Source organism: Bufo gargarizans, chromosome 5 (assembly GCF_014858855.1).
Source record: "Bufo gargarizans isolate SCDJY-AF-19 chromosome 5, ASM1485885v1, whole genome shotgun sequence".
NCBI lineage: Eukaryota > Metazoa > Chordata > Amphibia > Anura > Bufonidae > Bufo > Bufo gargarizans.
In genome coordinates, this window is record NC_058084.1 from 218,504,223 (window position 1) to 218,525,392 (window position 21,170).

Sequence of the window (21,170 nt, forward strand, 5' to 3'; positions counted from 1 at the left end):
AAATGTGAAGTAAATGAACGTGTCTTGTTTTTTCATGACAAGAATGACCCTCTGGCTAAACATGATAGGATTTTCATTTTTTTCTGGGGAGAATTCTACAATAATTATCACATACAGAGGAAATTTAGTTCACCTTTAAGGCAGACGCTAAAAATTCTCTATTCAGCAAAAAATTAGGACGCGGTCTCTGGGCAAAGCAGAAGTGTCAAGTGACATGCAAAACATATAAAAGCCAGGTGCATTTTAGCTCTTAGTTTCTACTGAAGCATTCTGAGTGGAATAGGGCTTCAAATCTTATACTCTGTTATTTCATCCTTTTGTGCCACCATGTCCGTGTCAGGTTCAAGTTCTCTTAGTTGGGTAGGCTCTTCATCCCAGAGGTCTGGCTATTCCCTTGGCCGTGCAAGTGCAGGGGGGATTGGATTGGGTAGTGGGGGCCTCAGCCTTGGCATTGGAAGGGCTGGTGGATTAGGAGGTGGTCTAGGCTTTGCTGGAGGCGCAGGAACAGGATTTGGAAGTGCAGTTGGGCTAGGAGGTGGTTTAGGAGCAGGACTTGGAGGTGGATTAGGAGTAGGATTAGGTGGAGGTTTAGGAGCAGGATTAGGTGGCGGTTTAGGAGGAGGTTTAGGAGCAGGATTAGGTGGTGGTTTAGGAGCTTTAGGAGGAGGTTTAGGAGTAGGATTAGGAGGAGGTTTGGGAGGCAGTGCAGCATTCAGTTTGGGACGCTCACTAACAGCAAGTGGCCTGAGCTCAACTCTGAATGTAGGGGGAGGACGTGTAGGACCCCAGCTCCTTTCTAGGGCCACAGAAAAACAGACATTAGCAGGACTAAATGAACGCTTTTATGCTTATGTTGAAAAAGTTAAACAATTACAACTTGAAAATCAGACTTTACAAACCCAACTGAAATTACTGACAGGAAGCACAGTAACCTCTTCACCAGATTCCTCTACCCCTGTAAATCTTGAACTTCAGCTTACAGATCTTAGGAACACAGTTGAAACCCTAACTCTGGAAAATGTCCGACATGAAATCGAACTTGACAATGTGAGGGGTGCTGCAGAAGAGCTCAAGACCAAGTAAGTAGGAAAGTCGCTCCTTTCAAATCAGCATTTTATGGTGTTTTTGGAACAAGAAATTCAGTGGGCAGATGTTATATGCTGGCCAATAGGAAATATTTTGTAGAGGTGTTTTAAGACAGTTTCCTATCAATATTTTTAATTCACAGAATATTCTGATGTGTTTTTCAGGTGTTTTCACATAGACTTTTATATAGGAAAAAAATCTGAAATATACTGAAAAAAATGTCTGTCTAAAAATGCCACCACAATACATGTATGAATTTAAAAAATGGTGTCATCCTAACTAGTTTGGTCAATTAGAGCCCGCTGCAAGCTTTTACAGCAACATGGTGCTCAAGCGCAGTATGGCCATGTCACAAACAGGAGAAGACTGTGCCATGTGGTCATACCCTTATCCTTCTGATCCTTGTGAAATCCTTTTGATTCGTTAATTGGTTTATTGCTTACTTCTAGTAAGGTGCTTTCACATGTGTCCTGTATTTTTATTTTTATTTTTTTATTGCTTACTTCTAGTAAGGTGCTTTCACATGTGTCCTGTATGTTTTTATTTTTTTATTGCTTACTTCTAGTAAGGTGCTTTCACATGTGTCCTGTATTTTTTTATTTTTTTTTTGTTTATTGCTTACTTCTAGTAAGGCGCTGTCACATGGGTATTATACTTGCAAAAATCAGGTGTGGATAGTAAAAGGAGAGAAATATGAAGGATATATTTTACTTTGCCTCTTTTTTAAATCCTCTTCTGGCTTTAAAAACTGCATAAAAAATCTTAACAAAACCTGAGTGACAGCACCTAGTGTAATCTATATATATATAAAAATGAGTTTCTGTCTGTCTGTCTAGACCAGGCATCCTCAAACTGCGGCCCTCCAGCTGTTGTAAAACGACAACTCCCACAATGCACTGCTGTAGGCTGTTACCTGTAGGCTGTTCGGGCATGCTGGGAGTTGTCGTTTTTCAACAGCTGGAGGGCCGCAGTTTGAGGATGCCTGGTCTAGATGTTCTTTATGCGCGACCAAACGACTGGACCGATCTTCACCAAATTTGGCACACAGGTACATCAGGTGTCCGGGAAGGTTTTAGACCGGGTCTCAGCTCTCTAGGACGTGCCGTTACTGAGATATTCTGAAAATATTAACCCTCCCAAATACAAGTCTGTGAGTTTTTTTCTCTTCAAATCCCAATTACCATAAACACAGTTTTACTCCAGGTTTCCATAACAACCCAGCCATATTTATTTACTGCTTAAAGGGGCGGTCACAGTGAAAGACACAGTTAAAGGGGCGGGCACAGTAAAAGTCACAGTTAAAGGGGCGGTCACAGAGAAAGTCACAGTTAAAGGGGCGGTCACAGTTATAGGGGCGGTCACAGTGAAAGTCACAGTTAAAGGGGCGGTCACTGTGAAAGTCAATTAAAGGGGCGGCCACTGTGAAAGTCACAGTTAAAGGGGCAGACACAGTTAAAGGGGCGGTCACTGCGAAAGTCATAGTTAAAGGGGCGGTCACTGTGAAAGTCACAGTTAAAGGGGTGGTCACTGTGAAATTCACAGTTAAAGGGGCGGTTACTGTGAAAGTCAGTTAAAGGGGCGGTCACTGTGAAAGTCACAGTTAAAGAGGTGGCCACTGTGAAAGTCACTGTTAAAGGGGCAGTCACTGTTAAAAGGGGTGGTCACTATGAAAGTCACTGTTAAAGGGGCGGTCACTGTTAAAGGGGCGGCCACTGTGAAAGTCACAGTTAAAGTGGCGGCCACTGTGAAAGTCACAGTTAAATGGGCGGTCACATTGAAAGTCACAGTTAAAGGGGCGGTCACAGTGAAAGTCACAGTTAAAGGGGCGGGCACTGTAGAGGTCACTGTTATGGGGGAGACTGTTGATATTTTTTTACGACACACAGAAACATAAAATGAAATCGATTAAATATACCCGATGCGAAGCTGGGTCCTTCTGCTAGTTGCGTATAATTTGTGAAAACCTCCCCAAAAAAATGCAAGGTCAATTTTACATTTACCACAATGTAATATTTGCCTGCTGCATTAAATTATCACAGTGGACAAAAATACATAATACTGATGTATGTGAACATATCTTTATAGTCTTTATCTGATGTTCCATATTAACATCTCAGTTGCATTTTTTAGAGATGTAGGTTATCAGAAATGTTACAAGTACTAACTTTCTTTCTTTCAGATACGAGTTAGAATTAGGAGTGAAATTCCAACTGGAAACTGACATCACAGCCATGAAACAGGTAAACTTACTTTCTACAAAATATTTTAGACAGTATTTTGAGTAGAAAATATTATATTTACATCTGTCATGTTGAGTTTGTAGTGAAAAAATGTCTTGGGTACCAAATCTAGTCCTACTATTTTTAGACATCTGCAGTATAACATTTCAAATGTTTGTTCATTTATTAATTTGATTTTAAATAACAGGACATTGAGGCTGCTTCCGAATTGCGCTCTGTACTGGAACAAAGATTCTCAGCAGCACTTGACGACCTAGAATTGTTGAAGAAAGAACAAGAAGAGGTAAGACAGGGTTATTTTTTTTTAGCATTCATTATATTCACTTAATTAAATACAATACAGAAAATTTAATAAGGTCTATATTTACACATAATGGCCTAAATTTATCATTAAAATATGATTTTGTGGCATGAAAAGGTCAGAAACTGCATGTTTGCAAATTTTTCAACAACACTTGCTTAAAAATTTTTGCGCAAGTGCTATTACTCTTTCGGCCAATCTATTTTTCAGAAAAGTGGATGTGACTAGGCTGGCAGCTTATATGCCAGGTTTCTTGCTTAGAAGAACACAGAGGCTTGCGTAGACTTTAGTTCAGGCGCACAGACGGCAAGATGCAACACATAATTTATGACAAGGTGTACACCTTGTCATATATCAGGCGCAGCATCCAGCACCATCCCTGGTTAATATGGCCCAGTGTTTGCCGCCAGGCTATAAGTCTGCCCCAATATGTATATAGTTTGTAATATTCACACAGTATAAACATATTCTATACTAAAAATAGCATTAATCACAGTGAATGAAATATTAGGGATTAAGTGAAAATAATCTCAATTAATAGTTATAATAGTTCACGTGGAACAGTATGCAATTGAGAAGAGTCCATCATCATTTCACTTCCACACAGGATATTGTCACATTAGTAGCAAGAAATGGGCACACAAGTGGCAAGAAGGCTAGCAAATGTATGTGTTTGGTATGAGGTTACAGTAATTTGTCCTTTTTTATTCAGGAACTGAGCGCATTACAGAGTAAATTTGGAACTGCAGCAGATACATCTGTTTCACTGATTGAAGTTGATGCCGCCAAGTCGTTTGATCTCACAAGTGCTTTGAATAAACTGAGAGCAGAATATGAGAAATCTGTCCAACAACACAAAGAGGATGCAGAGACATACTATAGAGTTAAGGTAACATACCAAAAGATGTCTGACAAGCACAATGCCGTTCATAAATCTTTCTATACCTTGTTTTTTAAAGAGGACCTTTCACCGATCCTGACATTGTGAACTAAGTATACAGACATGGAGAACGGCGCCCAGGTTGTGAGCTCTGTGCTGCGATTGGCCAGCGCTACAGCAGAACAAGGGAAGACTCCGCCTACCATAACTTAGTGACCGAAATCTCTGCCTACTATAACTTAGTGACCGAAGATACCGGAGGGCATAGCAGGAGAACGGAGCGGCGCCCAGGGATAATAGTAAGTGCAGTGAGATCCCCAGGCGCCGCTCTCCATTTCTGTATACTTAGTTCACAATGTCAGGATTGGTGAAAGGTCCTCTTTAAGAGCAACTTTTTAAAAGTGGAAGACCTTTCCTGGTATCAAACGACATTTGATTCTTGTTGTTTCGTAGTATTACAGGACATTAAAACCAAAAGCTCAAAATGAGCAATGATATTATCACCTACACAATAAAACTACATTGAAACTAATTCAATCCTTTTACATTTTATCGGAGGCTGTACCTGTAATATACAAGATACAGTAGTCATTCATATTCTTATTTGTACAGATTGAAGAAATAAACAGTGAAACGGCCAACACTTCAGAAGTTGTAGCCACAGTGAAAACAGAAATTACAGGCACAAAGAAAGAATTACAGACACTAAATGGAGAACTACAGTCTCTTCTTGCAGTGGTATGTATTTTAAGTACAGGTTTTTCCTGCTGCATATTTTTTTCTGTTTCCATATTTTCTTCTGTTTCCATAATAATATATAAGCAGGGTTATATTATATTTTCTCTGCGGTTCTCTAATATCCATTAATATCAATAATCAGATTTCCTTGTAGTTTCCTCTCTGTGGGTACTGTATGTATGCTAGGTTCATATCAGCATCAGATTAGGGGTCTCAATTGCAGTTTCAGCAAAATGCCATCTTTTTTTTTTTATGTTTTAAAAAAAAAGGTTTTAATGGTTTTAGAAATGGTTTTTAATGGTTTAGAAACAAACCCTATAGATTGATGGTGCTTGCCACAGGAGCCATTCTGCTAGTCAAAGGATATTATAGGATTGCAGATAACTCAATTCTTTAATATATAATACCAAGTACGAATCAGTAGAAGCCGCATTTAATGTGTGTGATTAAATTTATGTCAATACATCTCTTAGTATGTGTGACAACCACCCGCCAATCCCATCGTACTAAGCCACAGTTGCCATACAGGTCTCCACTAGAGACTTCTGGAGGCGAATCCACTGTGAGCACAGAAGACGTTTATGATTGGTTGGTGGGCCCAGACAGGATGCAATCATGATTGTATGTACAATCGGTAAAAATAAAATTACTGATTTCACGCTGGAAATCAAATTAATTTGCTGCCACCACTCTTCGTATTGAATCGGGGCGAAGAGACCTCGGCTAGCTAATCCTAAAGGGACGAAACGGTTATTTGCAACCTAGCTAGTACATTAAAAATTTATAAAAATAAAACAATTTGGTAGTATGTCTTCTGAGGACAGAGTTCTTAGCATAGATCAGGTCATCAAGTAACAAGGGCAAAACTGGAACGATGAAATCGTTTGTTTTTATTCTAAAACTACACACAAAAATATATATATTAAACCTGACAGATAAATATACCTGCCAGTTGAACAGATTGGTTTGGATAGAAATAGGTAAGAGGTGGAAGGGAATACAATGTCTGTAAGTTCAGAATTACCGTGGTAAAGTCCAGTAATAGGCAAAGTCTTTGTAGAATAATCCAAGATAGCGGGGTGCGTCCGCGTCCAGCGGGCGGTCGTGATGTTAGTCGACATCAGATGGTAGAATAAGGACCCAGGACCTGAGTGTGTCACTGTTTTTACCTACTCTGAAGCGGGGAGTGGTTATGACACGTTCAGGTCCAGCCTTGTGTAATTGGAACAGGGGCAGTCCTTTGCCCCATAAGGAGAAAATCTGGCAGAATCTTTGCTTTGCCCATTTCTCCATATCCCGTAAGTCCAATCAAGAAATATAGTTGATATTGATAATCAGTACAATTTTACGCATCATCTGATAACAAATACGACTAAAAGATAATACAGGGTGCCTGAGAACCTTTATATCTCAGAGCGGGAATCTCTGATTTGTCCGCGGGTTTCCTAGAAGGTGGGTTAGAAGAACCAAACCCATCTCTGAAAAGATGGTTCCTTTCACATTTCCAGAACCTATGAAATATTAGGAAAATATGGGAAAAATATGAAGCCTATGGATTGAAGGGGACTTTCAGGTCATCTTCCTTCCTGTACCAACCAGCTGTGTGATAAGGATCTGTCCTTTTCTTCTGAAGCTCGCTGCCCAGGCTAAAGGTGTGAGACCCCTGCTAGTATTGGAGACACTATGGCTGCAGAAAGAACAGGTTTAGTAGGTTCTGTCATAAGAGAACTAGATTGATGGCTACTCAACTTGGCATGGGGCAGGAAAGGTTTGTCACAAAGTGGTGATAATGGCACCTCTGCTCTGTGAATTACTCCTTTAGAGGAAAGAGAAGATTCTTAGTGAATCTTTGTGATTGCGAAATAAGATAGGATAGGGGCTATCCATAGTATTTAGTATATTGGGCAGACTAGATGGGCCAAATGGTTCTCATCTGCCGACACATTCTATGTTTCTATATTTCTATGTTGATATGGCGCATTTGCGATTTCCTAGTATCGCTGTGGATCGCAAAGCGTCACACCTCCCCCTTTGGAGGATTGGGGAAGGAGTGGTCAGCAAGACTGGGACTGAAGCAATCCCAACTCCCTATTTGAGCTCGTTACAGCGGGAAAGTCCGTCAGCATTCTGATGGCGACTTCCCGGTTTGTGCTGAATCGTGAAATCGTACTGTTGGAGCGCTAAGCTCCAGTGGAGAAGTTTTCCGTTGGTACCAGAAGTACGTTTCAGCCAGCTGAGAGGGTTGTGATCTGTGATGACCATGAAGGATCGTCCATATAGGTACGATTGTAATTTCTGTAGGGCCCATACGATCGCTAGGCACTCCTTCTCAGTGGTGCAGTACGCGGTTTCCCACGGAAGTAGTTTTCGGCTCAGGTAGAGGACAGGGTGCTCATTCCCGGTTGCGTCCACCTGACTAAGGACGGCTCCCAGACCGTGGTCTGAGGCGTCAGTTTGTACTAGGAACTGACGGGAGAAGTCGGGAGCTTGAAGGACAGGAGCGCTAGCTAGCACTTCCTTCAGGGCCCGAAATGCCTGTTCTAGTTCCGAGTTCCATGTGACCGTGTTGGGTTGTTTTTTGCCCGTTGTATCGGTCAGCGGTTTAGCCAGAGTACTATAGGATAGAACAAACTTCCTATAGTACCCTGCCGTTCCCAGAAATGCCTGTATTTGTTTTTTGGTGTTAGGCCGTGGCCATGCTACAATGGCATCGACCTTCCCTATCTGAGGTTTCAGGGTCTGGCTGCCTACTCTGTGTCCTAAGTACTGAACCTCTGTCATGGCAATCTGACATTTGTTGGGCTTAACGGTCAGATTGGCAGCGGACAGTCTTCCCAAAACCTGTGACAGATGGTCAAGGTGATCTTCCCAGGTTGGACTATATATGGCTATGTCGTCCAGATATGCTAGGGCATAACCTTGCATTCCTTCCAACAGTTCATTCATGGCCCGCTGAAAGGTGGCGGGATCATTCTTCATCCCAAAGGGCATACGAGTAAACTCATAGAGGCCAAAAGGGGTGATGAATGCGGATTTCGCTCTCGCCTCTGGCACAAGCGGAATCTGCCAGTATCCACGGCTCAAGTCCATGATTGTTAGATAGCTGGCGGACGCGAGCTGATCCAGCAATTCATCAGTTCGAGGCATGGCATACGCATCGGTTATGGTGATGTCATTCAGTCTCCGATAGTCGACACAGAACCGGGTGGTCTTGTCCTTTTTGGGGACTAAAACAACCGGGGCGGCCCATGGACTAGAGGATTTCTGGATGACCATTAACTGTAGCATCTCATCAATCTCTCGTTTGATTTCAGCCTGCACTTCGGGTGAGGAACGATAGGGGCCCTGCCGTAAGGGCTTGTGAGCGGCTAGGTTGGTTTGGCCAGGGATGCCTGAGAATGTGGCGCCGTGCGCACTCAGGAGAGTGGTGAGCTGAAGCTTCTGTGGGTAAGAGAGGTGGGGGTTGATGTTCCAATCATCTGCCACGTCTAGTAGCTCTGCTAGCAAGTCTATCAGTGGATCTGGCTCTTCGGGTTCTAGCTGGCTACACACTGCTAATACATACTGCGCTCTTTCCTCGTGTGTTTTTAACATGTTCACGTGGAACAGTTTTTGTTGCTTAGCCCCGAGACTCACTAGGTAAGTGACTGGGTTCACCTGTTTCAGAATGGTGTATGGCCCGTCCCAGGCAGCCTGCAATTTGTTCTGCCTGACAGGGAGTAGGGCGTATACCTTCTGACCTGCTTGGTATGACCGCTCTCTGGCATGCTGATCATATCAAGCCTTCTGTTTGACCTGTGCCTTTGCAAGGTTTTCTGTCACTATGGTCATGAGGGACTCCATCTTGTCCCGAAATTTTAGGATATATTCAACCACAGAGACTTCTGAGGGGTCACCTTTTCCCTCCCAGGTCTCCCGAATCAGTTTTAAGGACCCTCGGACATCTCGTCCATATAGGAGTTCAAAGGGTGAGAACCCAGTGGACTCCTGTGGCACTTCTCTGTAAGCGAACAGCAAATGAGGCAGGTGCCGCTCCCAGTCCTTCCCCTGCGATTCCACGAACGTGGCCAGCATTTGCTTTAACGTTCCGTTGAAACGTTCGCAAAGGCCGTTGGTTTGCGGGTGATACGCACTGGAAGTGGTGTGCTTGATTTGCATCCTCTCACAGAGGGCTTCCATTAGCTCCGACATGAAGCAAGAGCCCTGATCAGAGATCATCTCGTCGGGGAAACCTACATGCGAGAAAATCCTGATTAAGGCGTCTGCCACCGTGGCCAACCTAAGGGAAGACGGTGCTACCGCCTCTGGATAACGGGTGGCATAGTCCACGACCGTTAAGATGTAGCGCTTGCCAGAACTGCTAGGAATGGGAAGGGGACCAATTATATCCACTGCCACTCGCTGGAAGGGCTCTGTGATCACGGGCAGTGGCTGCAAAGGAACTTTGCGGGGTCCTCCAGCCTTCCTAACCCTCTGGCAAGTGGTACACGATCGGCAGTACTTAGTTATGTCCGTTCCCATCGTGGGCCAGTAAAAATGGTTCTGAACACGTTTGTGGGTCTTTCTGATACCCAAATGTCCTGCAAGTGGAATGTCGTGGGCTGCTTTGAGCACCTGTGCCCGAAACTCCCTAGGGACTACCAGCTGTCTCGTGTTCTCACCTGCGTCACCTTTTGTAGGCTGTACACAGTACAGTCGGTTGTTCTCCCAATAGATTTTATATGGAGTGCCCTCCCCTGGAGGCTGGCCGGCTCGGGCCCTAAGTGCCTCCAGACTAGGGTCACCCTTTAAGGCCTGCACGAATGCAGCGCCATCGGTCTCCTCCAGCTGACCGGTGACGTATGAAGTCAGCTGTGGAGAGTTACCGTCAATGCTGGGGTCAGAGGTGGGTGGAGGGACGGCTGGTTCTGTCCCCGCAGCCCCATCTGAGCCCAGGTTACTGGCGACACTGGAAGCGCCTACCAGAGCAGTGACACAATCATCATCATCACATGAAAAGGTCTTTCTCGCATTGTTATCCACCTGAGGGTCAGAATCACCCGAGGGGGTCCCTTTGGTCGGTTCTGAGTTCAGGCGGCTGGCCATGGAATGTGTAATGGCCAGAACAGGTGCAGCATCATTTATATCACCATTGCTAACACTAACACACGTATTCGGATCAACAATGACAGGTGCAGAAGTAGGCAAATGACATTCAGTTGCTTGTACATTTAAATCTGATACCTCCCTAGGTGCGTTAGGGATAGTAGAAATAGCAGGCAAAGTGTCCCCGTCTCCCTGTTTCCCCAAAGGGCTGTACAGTACCTGGTTTTGGTTAGGGAGTCCTGCTTGGGCCTCCTGCGCGCTTGCAGGGTATTCGTAATGGGAAACAAGGGTGCACAAATCAGTGCCAAGCACTGTGGCAACGGGAATATCATCCAGGACCCCAACAACCCGCTTTTGCCGTCCCATTCCCCAATCAATGGTGACTTGGGCTTGGGCCACATGAGTGCGAGTGCCGCCAACTCCGATCAGAGCGAGGTACTTTCCTGGAAGGATATCCTTCTCCGTAATAAGATGTGAACGGACCAAGGTGACATCTGCACCGGTATCACGGAATCCGATGACAGTCTCGCCGTTCACAGTGACAGGCTGGTGATTCTGGGATCCGCGGTGCACCTCGGGTCCTCCGACCAGCAATACAGCAGACGAGGTAGGTGTGGAAGCGTTGGCCCCCTTAGGGCTTGGCGTCGTCGCAGTGCTAGGAGGTTGGGCCGGCTTCCCTGCGTAACAGGTTTGCTTGGTGTGACCGGGCCTGCGACACAGCTCACACCAGGGCCTGGTTGTCTCACGGTTCACAGGGCCAGCAGGCCTGCCTTCTCTCCAGTTATGGGACATGGCTCTGTCCTGGTTGGGTACTGGAGTTTTGCGGCTGTCAGGTACCAGGGGTTTGCGGATGTCTGATACCACCGGCTTGCGGGTGTCCGTCATCACAGGTTTGCGAATGTCCGGTACCCGGGTTGCGACAAACATGTCTGCCAGCTCAGCAGCTTCTTTCACAGACTGGGGCTTGCGCTCCAACACAAACTGTCTCACATCTGTAGGGCATATCGCAAGGAGTTGGTCATGGATCATCAAATCCTCAAGGTTAGCATAAGTCTTTTCTTTAAGAATTCTAGTCCATTGGCGGAATGTGGTGCATAAGTGGCTAGCCACATCCGCGTAAGAGTCTGTGGATCCTTTCTGGATGGCACGGAACTTTCTCCGGTAAACCTCGGGGGTTAACTGGAACTTAGCAATTATGGCATCCTTGATAGTTTGATAATCGCAATCTTGGTCTGTGGGTAGTTCCGCAAAAGCATCCAGCGCTTTACCAGTCAGCTGAGGCGTCAGGTGTAGAGCCCACTGATTCTCAGGGATGCAGAACTGGCGGCACGCTCTCTCAAACGAGCGTAAATATAAATCAATGTCCTCGTTTTTCTCCATAACTGGAAACCTTGCTTTGGGGACCATGGGTAGAGGAATGCCTCCTGCAGCAGGAGTGTTAGGAGAGGAAGACCGCTCGGCCTGTCTCACTTGGGCCAGTTCTAGTGCACGCTGGTGTTGCAGCGCTTCTCTCTGAAGCTGGAACTGCTGCTGTCTCTCCTCTCTTTCGAGCTGCATCTCCAGGTATAAACGCAAATCTGCGCCAGTCAGGCCCGGTAACAACTGCTGGCTCATAGGGCCCAAGGCAGTGAAGTTTAGTCCAGAGCTGCTTGTTCCTTGCTGAGGGTTAGCAGGAGCTGTGGACATAGCGTAATCCAGGGTACCTGCATCACGCGGAGCTGAAGTAGCAACATCAGCACTCCCATAGCTGGCGGTGCTGGGTGACGTTGAACGAAGGGGCAGCGAAGCCTCCTGTATGGGATCAGCTGTGATCGATTTTTGTTCAGAATGGCAATGGCTTGCGACTCACACACGGCTTGTAAGTCGGCGACAGACCAACTTTGGTAATTTGGAACTGAATCAGACATTCAGAAAAGAAGAGGAAAAGAATAGGATATAGCAAAGAAAAGGTGGGGAAAATGTAAACCAATCTATCCGCTATCAATGTGTACCGTTTTGTGCCCGGAACTCAAGTTCCGCAGGACAGGATACTAAGTAACCACTGTCCTATTGTTATGATTGCGCAAAAAGCTGCACTTGTCAGTTCTTTGTGCTCTGATCTCCCAAAAGCTGACGTCTGCCTGGTTTTGGGTTCTGCTATCCCACTAGCTGCCACCAATGTGACAACCACCCGCCAATCCCGTCGTACTAAGCCACAGTTGCCATACAGGTCTCCACTAGAGACTTCTGGAGGCGAATCCACTGTGAGCACAGAAGACGTTTAAGATTGGTTGGTGGGCCCAGACAGGATGCAATCACGATAGTATGTACAATCGGTAAAAATAAAATTACTGATTTCACGCTGGAAATCAAATTAATTTGCTGCCACCACTCTTCGTATTGAATCAGGGTGAAGAGACCCCAGCTAGCTAATCCTAAAGGGACGAAACGGTTATTTGCAACCTAGCTAGTACATTAACAATTTATAAAAATAACACAATTTGGTAGTATGTCTTCTGAGGACAGAGTTCTTAGCATAGATCAGGTCATCAAGTAACAAGGGCAAAACTGGAACGATGAAATCGTTTGTTTTTATTCTAAAACTACACACAAAAATATATATATTAAAGCTGACAGATAAATATACCTGCCAGTTGAACAGATTGGTTTGGATAGAAATAGGTAAGAGGTGGAAGGGAATACAATGTCTGTAAGTTCAGAATTACCGTGGTAAAGTCCAGTAATAGGCAAAGTCTTTGTAGAATAATCCAAGATGGCGGGCGCGTCCGCGTCCAGCGGGCGGTCGTGATGTTAGTCGACGTCAGATGGTAGAATAAGGACCCAGGACCTGAGTGTGTCACTGTTTTTACCTACTCTGAAGCGGGGAGTGGTTATGACACGTTCAGGTCCAGCCTTGTGTAATTGGAACAGGGGCAGTCCTTTGCCCCATAAGGAGAAAATCTGGCAGAATCTTTGCTTTGCCCATTTCTCCATATCCCGTAAGTCCAATCAAGAAATATAGTTGATATTGATAATCAGTACAATTTTACGCATCATCTGATAACAAATACGACTAAAAGATAATACAGGGTGCCTGAGAACCTTTATATCTCAGAGCGGGAATCTCTGATTTGTCCGCGGGTTTCCTAGAAGGTGGGTTAGAAGAACCAAACCCATCTCTGAAAAGATGGTTCCTTTCACATTTCCAGAACCTATGAAATATTAGGAAAATATGGGAAAAATATGAAGCCTATGGATTGAAGGGGACTTTCAGGTCATCTTCCTTCCTGTACCAACCAGCTGTGTGATAAGGATCTGTCCTTTTCTTCTGAAGCTCACTGCCCAGGCTAAAGGTGTGAGACCCCTGCTGGTATTGGAGACACTATGGCTGCAGAAAGACCAGGTTTAGTAGGTTCTGTCATAAGAGAACTAGATTGATGGCTACTCAACTTGGCATGGGGCAGGAAAGGTTTGTCACAAGGTGGTGATAATGGCACCTCTGCTCTGTGAATTACTCCTTTAGAGGAAAGAGAAGATTCTTAGTGAAGGCTCTTTTGTCTTTGTGATTGCGAAATAAGATAGGATAGGGGCTATCCATAGTATTTAGTATATTGGGCAGACTAGATGGGCCAAATGGTTCTCATCTGCCGACACATTCTATGTTTCTATATTTCTATGTTGATATGGCGCATTTGCGATTTCCTAGTATCGCTGTGGATCGCAAAGCGTCACAGTATGGTAACAGATCATCAATGTACATCAGGCATGTTACAACAACCACATGCAGCTGAAACCCAAGCCACATGCATGTGCCTTATGTGGCTGCTACAACATGTGTTCTTAAGACTCCCACTGAGCATGTACTGTAGAAGGAAGTTGTCTCGAAACATCACACTAACTTCTGCTGCTACCTAATACTAGGTGTTATGCCAAGTTCACATTTGAGTTATTTGGTCAGTTATTGTGAGCCAAAACCAGGTTTGGGTCAAAAACACAGAACAGGTGTAAATCTTTCCATTACACCTTATCTCTGTGTAGACTTCACTACAGGTTTTGGCTCACAATAACTGATAGAAATAACTGACCAAATAACTGAGGTATGAACACAGCCTTAGCAGAAGGACAGGCTTGGCAGGGATGCCTGGTAAAATTCTCAGAATAGTCGTTTTTGTAAGGGTGAGACCAGATGGTGAGGCTGGATGTACATAGATAAGCCAAACTCACACATGCCCATCCACATCATCTGGTCTCACCCCTGTGTCTTCTGTAGTAAATGTAAAAAACTGCAAATGTAAGAAACTGGAGATCTGCCTCAAAAGTATTATGAAGAAACAAGCAATCTTTATTCACACATCTATTTAACTGTTCTGATCAGAATTACACACTTGAAAGCAATCTGGCTGAAGTAATGGCAAGATCCAGTGTGGGAGTAGCAGAATATCAGGCACAGATAACCAGCTATGAATCTGCAATTGAATCAGCAAAGGTAGAACTTCACAAGATCATTGTCAACTACCAGGAATTGCTGGATATAAAACAGGCACTGGATGTAGAGATTTCCACCTATAAGAAACTGTTGGAGGGCGAAGAAATCAAGTAAGTATAAGAACACTGTCATCTGGTACTGTTCTCCTTGTTAGTCTCCACGTGACTAAACACATAAATCTAAAATATTATCTATATTCCTAAGAGTAAGAAAATTATGAGGCACAGCCATTGTACCTTACTAACAGTAAGAAAAGACAGACTACAGTATTTTGCAGAAACCAAAGAATGTTATAACTCAGTTTTCCCAACATAGGGGTCTAAGTAGAAGCAGAATTCATAGGTAGGCACTGGGCAAACTAGCTACCAAGCAAGGAGCTGTGATTATTTGATATAAACATGGTGTCTACTTTTAAGCCTCAGGCAGACACAACAAAGTCATGCTCAAAATGTGGTAAGGGGTTTCAGATAGTACACTACAGGAGTCTGTAGTACAGAGCCATACATATACTTTGTCACCATTAAACATGTCAAAACCTTTGGCTCACGAAAAAATGGTTAATTCAGAGCTACAGTATATATAATTCTTTGGCTGCTGTAGTGAGGATCTGTGCGACACAGAACCCAAATAATTCCATGTGATGGCTTATCTGCATTTTTGCTGTGGATAGGAATGGCTGGCTGTTAGATCAGTGTGAGATGTATTTTGCCCTCTTAATCTCACTACATTTCATCTCTCTAATTCCAACAGATTTCCTGAAGTAGAAGTCTTAACAGGAGGAACTTACACTTACTCATGTAAGAATTGTTTATAAAATTGTCAGCAACTGAAATATAATTATGTATAGTAGATTGAAAAACAATCACTCCTCTATCAAGTTCAACCAAACATTTCTTCCTGACTCCACATAGTAGTTGGATAGTTTCCCTGGATGATTCGAACGTCCCTCATCATCATATTAATAACTGTAAATGCCATTAGTCATGAAGTCCCTCTGCTTGCAGCTCTCATGATTCAGAATGTAGAACCTCCCTTTAAGGGTACACTAGCAATGTGGCTTTTCTTATGAACAGAAGCAAGAAAGCTAAGTTGGATCCCTTGTACAAGGTATATTACGTTCGGCCAAGAGATCCTATTCACGTTTTCCCCATAAAACATGATGAAAAGTGCAAGGGGAAGGGAAACAGAGGCTTAGATTGGTTCCCACTCTCAGGCCTGGCCATGCTTAACATGAGCAGGCCAGGCATGAGCAGGCATCTATTGATATGAATGGTTGTCATATAATACTGCATTTCCCCTACAACAACCACTACAACCAAGGAAATGTATAGCCAGACCCAAATTCCTCTGGTTATGATAGCTGTGGATTAAGGATGCTGGGCTTCGGGTGTGCATCTAGCCAGAGGAGTTGTTAATCTTGGAATTCTGTCATACACATGATTAGAACCAATAATAAAATACATTATACTAAGCATTCTAGATTTAATGAATTAATTTTGCTCATTTTTCCCCAGCTGACGCTGGCTTTCAGAAGAAGGATTCAAGTACAGGTGAGCCAGACAAACTAAACTGAACCATCCTGGCCAAGATGAAACCGTTCTTCAACTATTAGGCCTCCTGCCCTCGAGTGCAGGTGAACGCACATCAGATTTGCACCATGCAGATTTATGTGTGTTTATGCAGGATATCCACACCAAAATTTGCAATATTTAATTGGTTGGACTGTGGTGCAGATTAGATGTGATTTTTTTAATCCGCACGGCAGCTCAATTTCCATAGTATGCTGGTACTGTACTGTGTTACATTTTTTCTGTGTGGAAAAACCAAGCACATTCTGCAACATGTGCAGGTGGCGTAAGGCTCATTATCAGAATGTGCGATATTATGTATAAGCTAGCCTTACAAATGAAATAAAAGCACCCACCGATATTGGTTGGATCAGTCAACGTTCTATCTATAGTGTATGGTGGGTCCTGACTGACTGCTGTCTGCAGATGCTGGGGATACAGTTATGTATTATTATACATGGGCATTTTGCATTTTACAGATAACAATGCACTAACACAGGGATGCCCAACATGCGGCCCTTCAGCTATTGCAAACGACAACTCCCAACATGCCCTGATATATGTAGGCTGTCCAAGAATTCTGGGAGTTGTAGTTTTGCAACAGCTGGAGAGCCACAGGTGAGGCATCCCTCCTATTAAACAGGCCGCATTGATTAGGTGGTACATATAGCTGTGCATGCCCCTCCAATATCAGTTGCTGGATGTGGTGACTAGGAGCAGCACACTATATGTGCAGGGCTTGCTCTCCTCAACATAGATGCCCAACTGCATAGGTAGGTTTAGAGTGGGATCTGCCTGACTGAGACCACCTTGGCGTGGGTAGGCAGGCACAGATGTGTTTTCATCAAAATATATTGGCTGAGAGTCTCTGATTTTATCATATCAGAATGAGGGCTTAATCTATATATAATGCTTGCATTTGTTGTGTTAGTGCATTATTATTTGTTTTATGTGATTATTTTTTTCACAAATGTAGCCATGGACTTCTGCATATTTATTTATCATATCGCGCAGGATGTTTTTATCTTTTCTCTCAGATTTTTTCACTTTGCATTTGAACATGTCTATTTGCAAGCTTTGAGAGCATAGAGGCTCCTTCATCAAGCAATATACCGAACAAATGAATGACTGTGAGAAAGGCACAACACTTAAAAGATCTAGAGACATTTGTACATGGGGTGATATATCATAAAGATAAGGCAGGGCAATAATATTGTTTTATTAAAAGGGAACACCACACAATATTTAATCTTACACTGCATGATCTTCATTACAAGTTGGTTCATACTATGTTTATAACAAAGTGAATTATCCCTTTAATAGTGCCAGTTAGCTCTCCTTACATATTTGTTTTAGCACATACTTGTTTTATCATACAATAATTATTCTGGAGAATCTTTTCTTAGAACTTTGTGTTTGTTGATCTTTCGCTATTCCTCCTAAAAATGAAACAACAATTTAACAACTGGTTATCACATTTTATGCAGCATGCCCCCCCCCCCCCCCCCCCACAGTCTACTCATTGTTGACAGTGTCAGATTGTATAGGAACCCACCCTATCGATAAGAGGAATGGTAATGTCCAGTTATCAATTTACATGTTTCCAACAAGAATAACAGAGGATGGTACAATACAGTTATAACAAAAGATGCTCAACTGTAATTTCACAGGGAATGCAGGGATTTACAACTACATACGTGTCAGAAGAGCTGACTTGTCCTCCTTGAGATGTCTGTGCATCTTTCTTGCATTATTAACTGTTGCCTCTTGACATCTCAAGTACATGTATGTTATAATAGATGAAGAAGGCCTGGGACCAGTTGAGTCTGGTCTATAAGCAGCAGGTGCTGGCTGTGTTATACAGCTGACACCCACGTACTGTGACCGGGATCACAGTTAACTCCATTTAACACCTCAGATGACATGCATAAGGGCGTAATATAGGTACATCATAAACCCCATACACTGTAATACTAAATTATTGCAGTTTATGGTATAAGTGATCTAAGGATTGCATGTTCAAGTCCCTTAGGACAGTGTTCCTCAACTCCAGTCCTCAGTGCCCACTTGTCGGTCATGTTTTCAGAATTTCCTTAGTATTGAGCAGGTCATATAATTGGTGTCACTGCATCAGGACTTACTGCAGGTATTCATTCTGGGGGATATTCTCAAATCATGACAGGCCGGTGGGCCCTGAGGACTGGAATTGTGGAAAACTGCCTTATGCCTCATTCACACTTCAGTGTTTTGGTCAGTGATTTCCATCAGTGATTGTGAGCCAAAACCAGGATTGGAGCTTCCGCAGACATAAGGTATAAGGGAAAGATCTGCACATGTTCTGTGTTTAGATCCGCACCTGGTTTTGGCTCAAAATCACTGATGGAAATCACTAACCAAACACTGATTTGTGAATGAGGCTTTAGGGGGCTAAGAATAAAATTAAAAACAAGTAAAAAAAAATAGTTTTTATAAACATAAAAAAAATAAAGTATTTAAAATTAAAATCACCACCCTTTTCCAATTTTATATCTAAAAATAAACAACAGTCCGCAAATAGACAATTATATATATTTTTTCTACAGTGAGGAACAGAAGTATTTGAAGGTCTTACGATTTTGCAAGTTCTCCCACTTGAAATCATGGATTCCCACTCTGAGAGACAGAATGAAAAAAATAAATAAATCAGGAAGTCACATTGTATGATTTTTAAAGAATTTATTTGTCTTGCTCTGCTAAACATAAGTATTTGAACACCTGAGAAAATCAGTGTAATATTTGGTACAGAAGCCTTTGTTTGCAGTTACAGAGGTCAAATGTTTCCTGTAGTTCTTGACCAGGTTTGCACACACTGCAACAGGGATTTTGGCCCACTCCTCCACACAGATCTCCTCTAGATCTATCAGGTTTCGCGGCTGTTGCTGAGCAACACAGAGTTTCAGCTCCCTCCAAATACCTTCTATTGGATTTAGGTCTGGATACTGGCTAGGCCACTCCAGAACTTTGATATGCTTCTCGCGGAGCCACTCATTGGTTATCCTGGCTGTGTGCTTTGGGTCTTTGTCATGTTGGCAGACCCAGCCACGACCCATCTTCAATGCTCTGACTAAGGGAAAGAGGTTATTGCTCAAAATCTCACAATAAATTGCCCCATTCATCCTCTCCTTAATACAGTGCAGTAGTCCTGTCCCCTTTGCAGAAAAGCACCCCCAAAGCATGATGTTACCACCCCCCATGCTTAACAGTAGGGATGGTGTTCTTGGGATACAACTCATCCTTCTTTTTCCTCCAAACACGATGAGTGAAGTTTAGTCCAAAAAGTTCTACTTTGGTCTCATCTGACCACATGACTTTCTCCCATGCCTCCTCTGGATCATCCAGATGGTCATTGGCAAACGTCAGATGGCCCGGACATGTGATGACTTGAGCAGGGGAACCTTCCGTGCAATGTATGATTTGAAACCATGACAGCATGGTGTTCTACCGACAGTGACCTTTGAAACTGTGGTCCCAGCTCTCTTCATGTCATTGACCAGCTCCTCCCTTGTAGTTCTGGGCTGATTCCTCACCTTTCTTATAATCAGTGATACCCCACGAAGTGAGATCTTGCATGAAGCCCCAGTCCAAGGAAGACTGATATAACAATTGCTCCAACTGTTGATCTATTTTCACCAAGCTGCTTGGCAATTTCCCCGTAGCCCTTTCCAGACTTGTGGAGGTCCACAATTTTGTCTCTGGTGTCTTTTGACAGCTCTTTGGTCTTGCCCATGGTAGTAGTTGGTGTCTGATTGACTGTGGGATGGACAGGTGTCTTTAAAGAGCTCAAACAAGTGCTACTAATTTAGATTAATGAATAGAGTAAAGGTGGAATTTTTAAAGGCACAGTAAAAAGCTTTTGAGAGACAGAATTCTTGCTGTTTCTCAGGTGTTCAAATACTTATGTTCAGCAGTGCAAAACAAATAAATTCTTTAAAAATCATACAATGTGTTTTCCTGATTTTTTTTTCTTTATTCTGTCTCTCAGAGTGGGAATGCACCTACAATGTGAATTTCAGACCCCTCCATGATTTGTGGGAAGAACTTGTAAAATCGCAGGGTGTTCAAATACTTCTGTTCCTCACTGTATCACAAAAACTGCTGAAACCTTTAATAAAGAGCAATTCAAAAAATGATTTTTAACTCAAAATTAGTAAAATGCAATCATAAAATCATAATATCTATATATGTTTTAGTAAGTTACGATAGAAAAAAAACATGCAAAGCCACAGCATGTGCAAGTGCTATTATTGTTTTGGATGTAACATAATCATGTGGTGTAGCAATATAAGTAATATACTAAATGCTACTTTTGCTTCACTTTCAGTAGACTTAATCTGAAAACAAGAGGTGCCCATATTTTCAGGAAAAGCAAAATGATGACGCCATGACGATGCTGATATGATTCTTTTGTGCTTGGGAAACTCCTCTGTGAAACTCCTCTTTTTTTCTAATGATTACTGCTTCATCTGAGCAAATTTTATGCATTTCTAAAAATAAAAGGTTTTCATCTCTGCATTTTTTGAATTCCTGAGAAAATTAACTTGATTATATATATATATATATATATATATATATATATATATGTGTGTATATACAGTACAGACCAAAAGTTTGGACACACCTTCTCATTCAAACAGTTTTCTTTATTTTCATGACTATGCAAATTGTAGATTCACACTGAAGGCATCAAAACTATGAATTAACACAAGTGGAATTATATACATAACAAAAAAGTGTGAAACAACTGAAAATATGTCATATTCTAGGTTCT

At 42.9% G+C, this 21,170-nt stretch overlaps 1 protein-coding gene across 1 annotated transcript; it reads left to right on the plus strand.

Annotated features, from left to right (window-relative positions):
- Positions 1-327: 327 nt before the first annotated feature.
- On the plus strand, positions 328-20,880 carry LOC122939575 (thread biopolymer filament subunit gamma-like). The gene is made up of 9 exons (XM_044295666.1): positions 328-1,079; positions 3,266-3,326; positions 3,514-3,609; positions 4,340-4,516; positions 5,120-5,245; positions 14,685-14,905; positions 15,546-15,592; positions 16,310-16,345; positions 20,724-20,880. Exons 1-9 carry the CDS (start codon positions 328-330, stop codon positions 20,735-20,737), a joined length of 1,530 nt encoding a protein of 509 aa, XP_044151601.1. The 3' UTR covers positions 20,738-20,880.
- Positions 20,881-21,170: the final 290 nt, after the last annotated feature.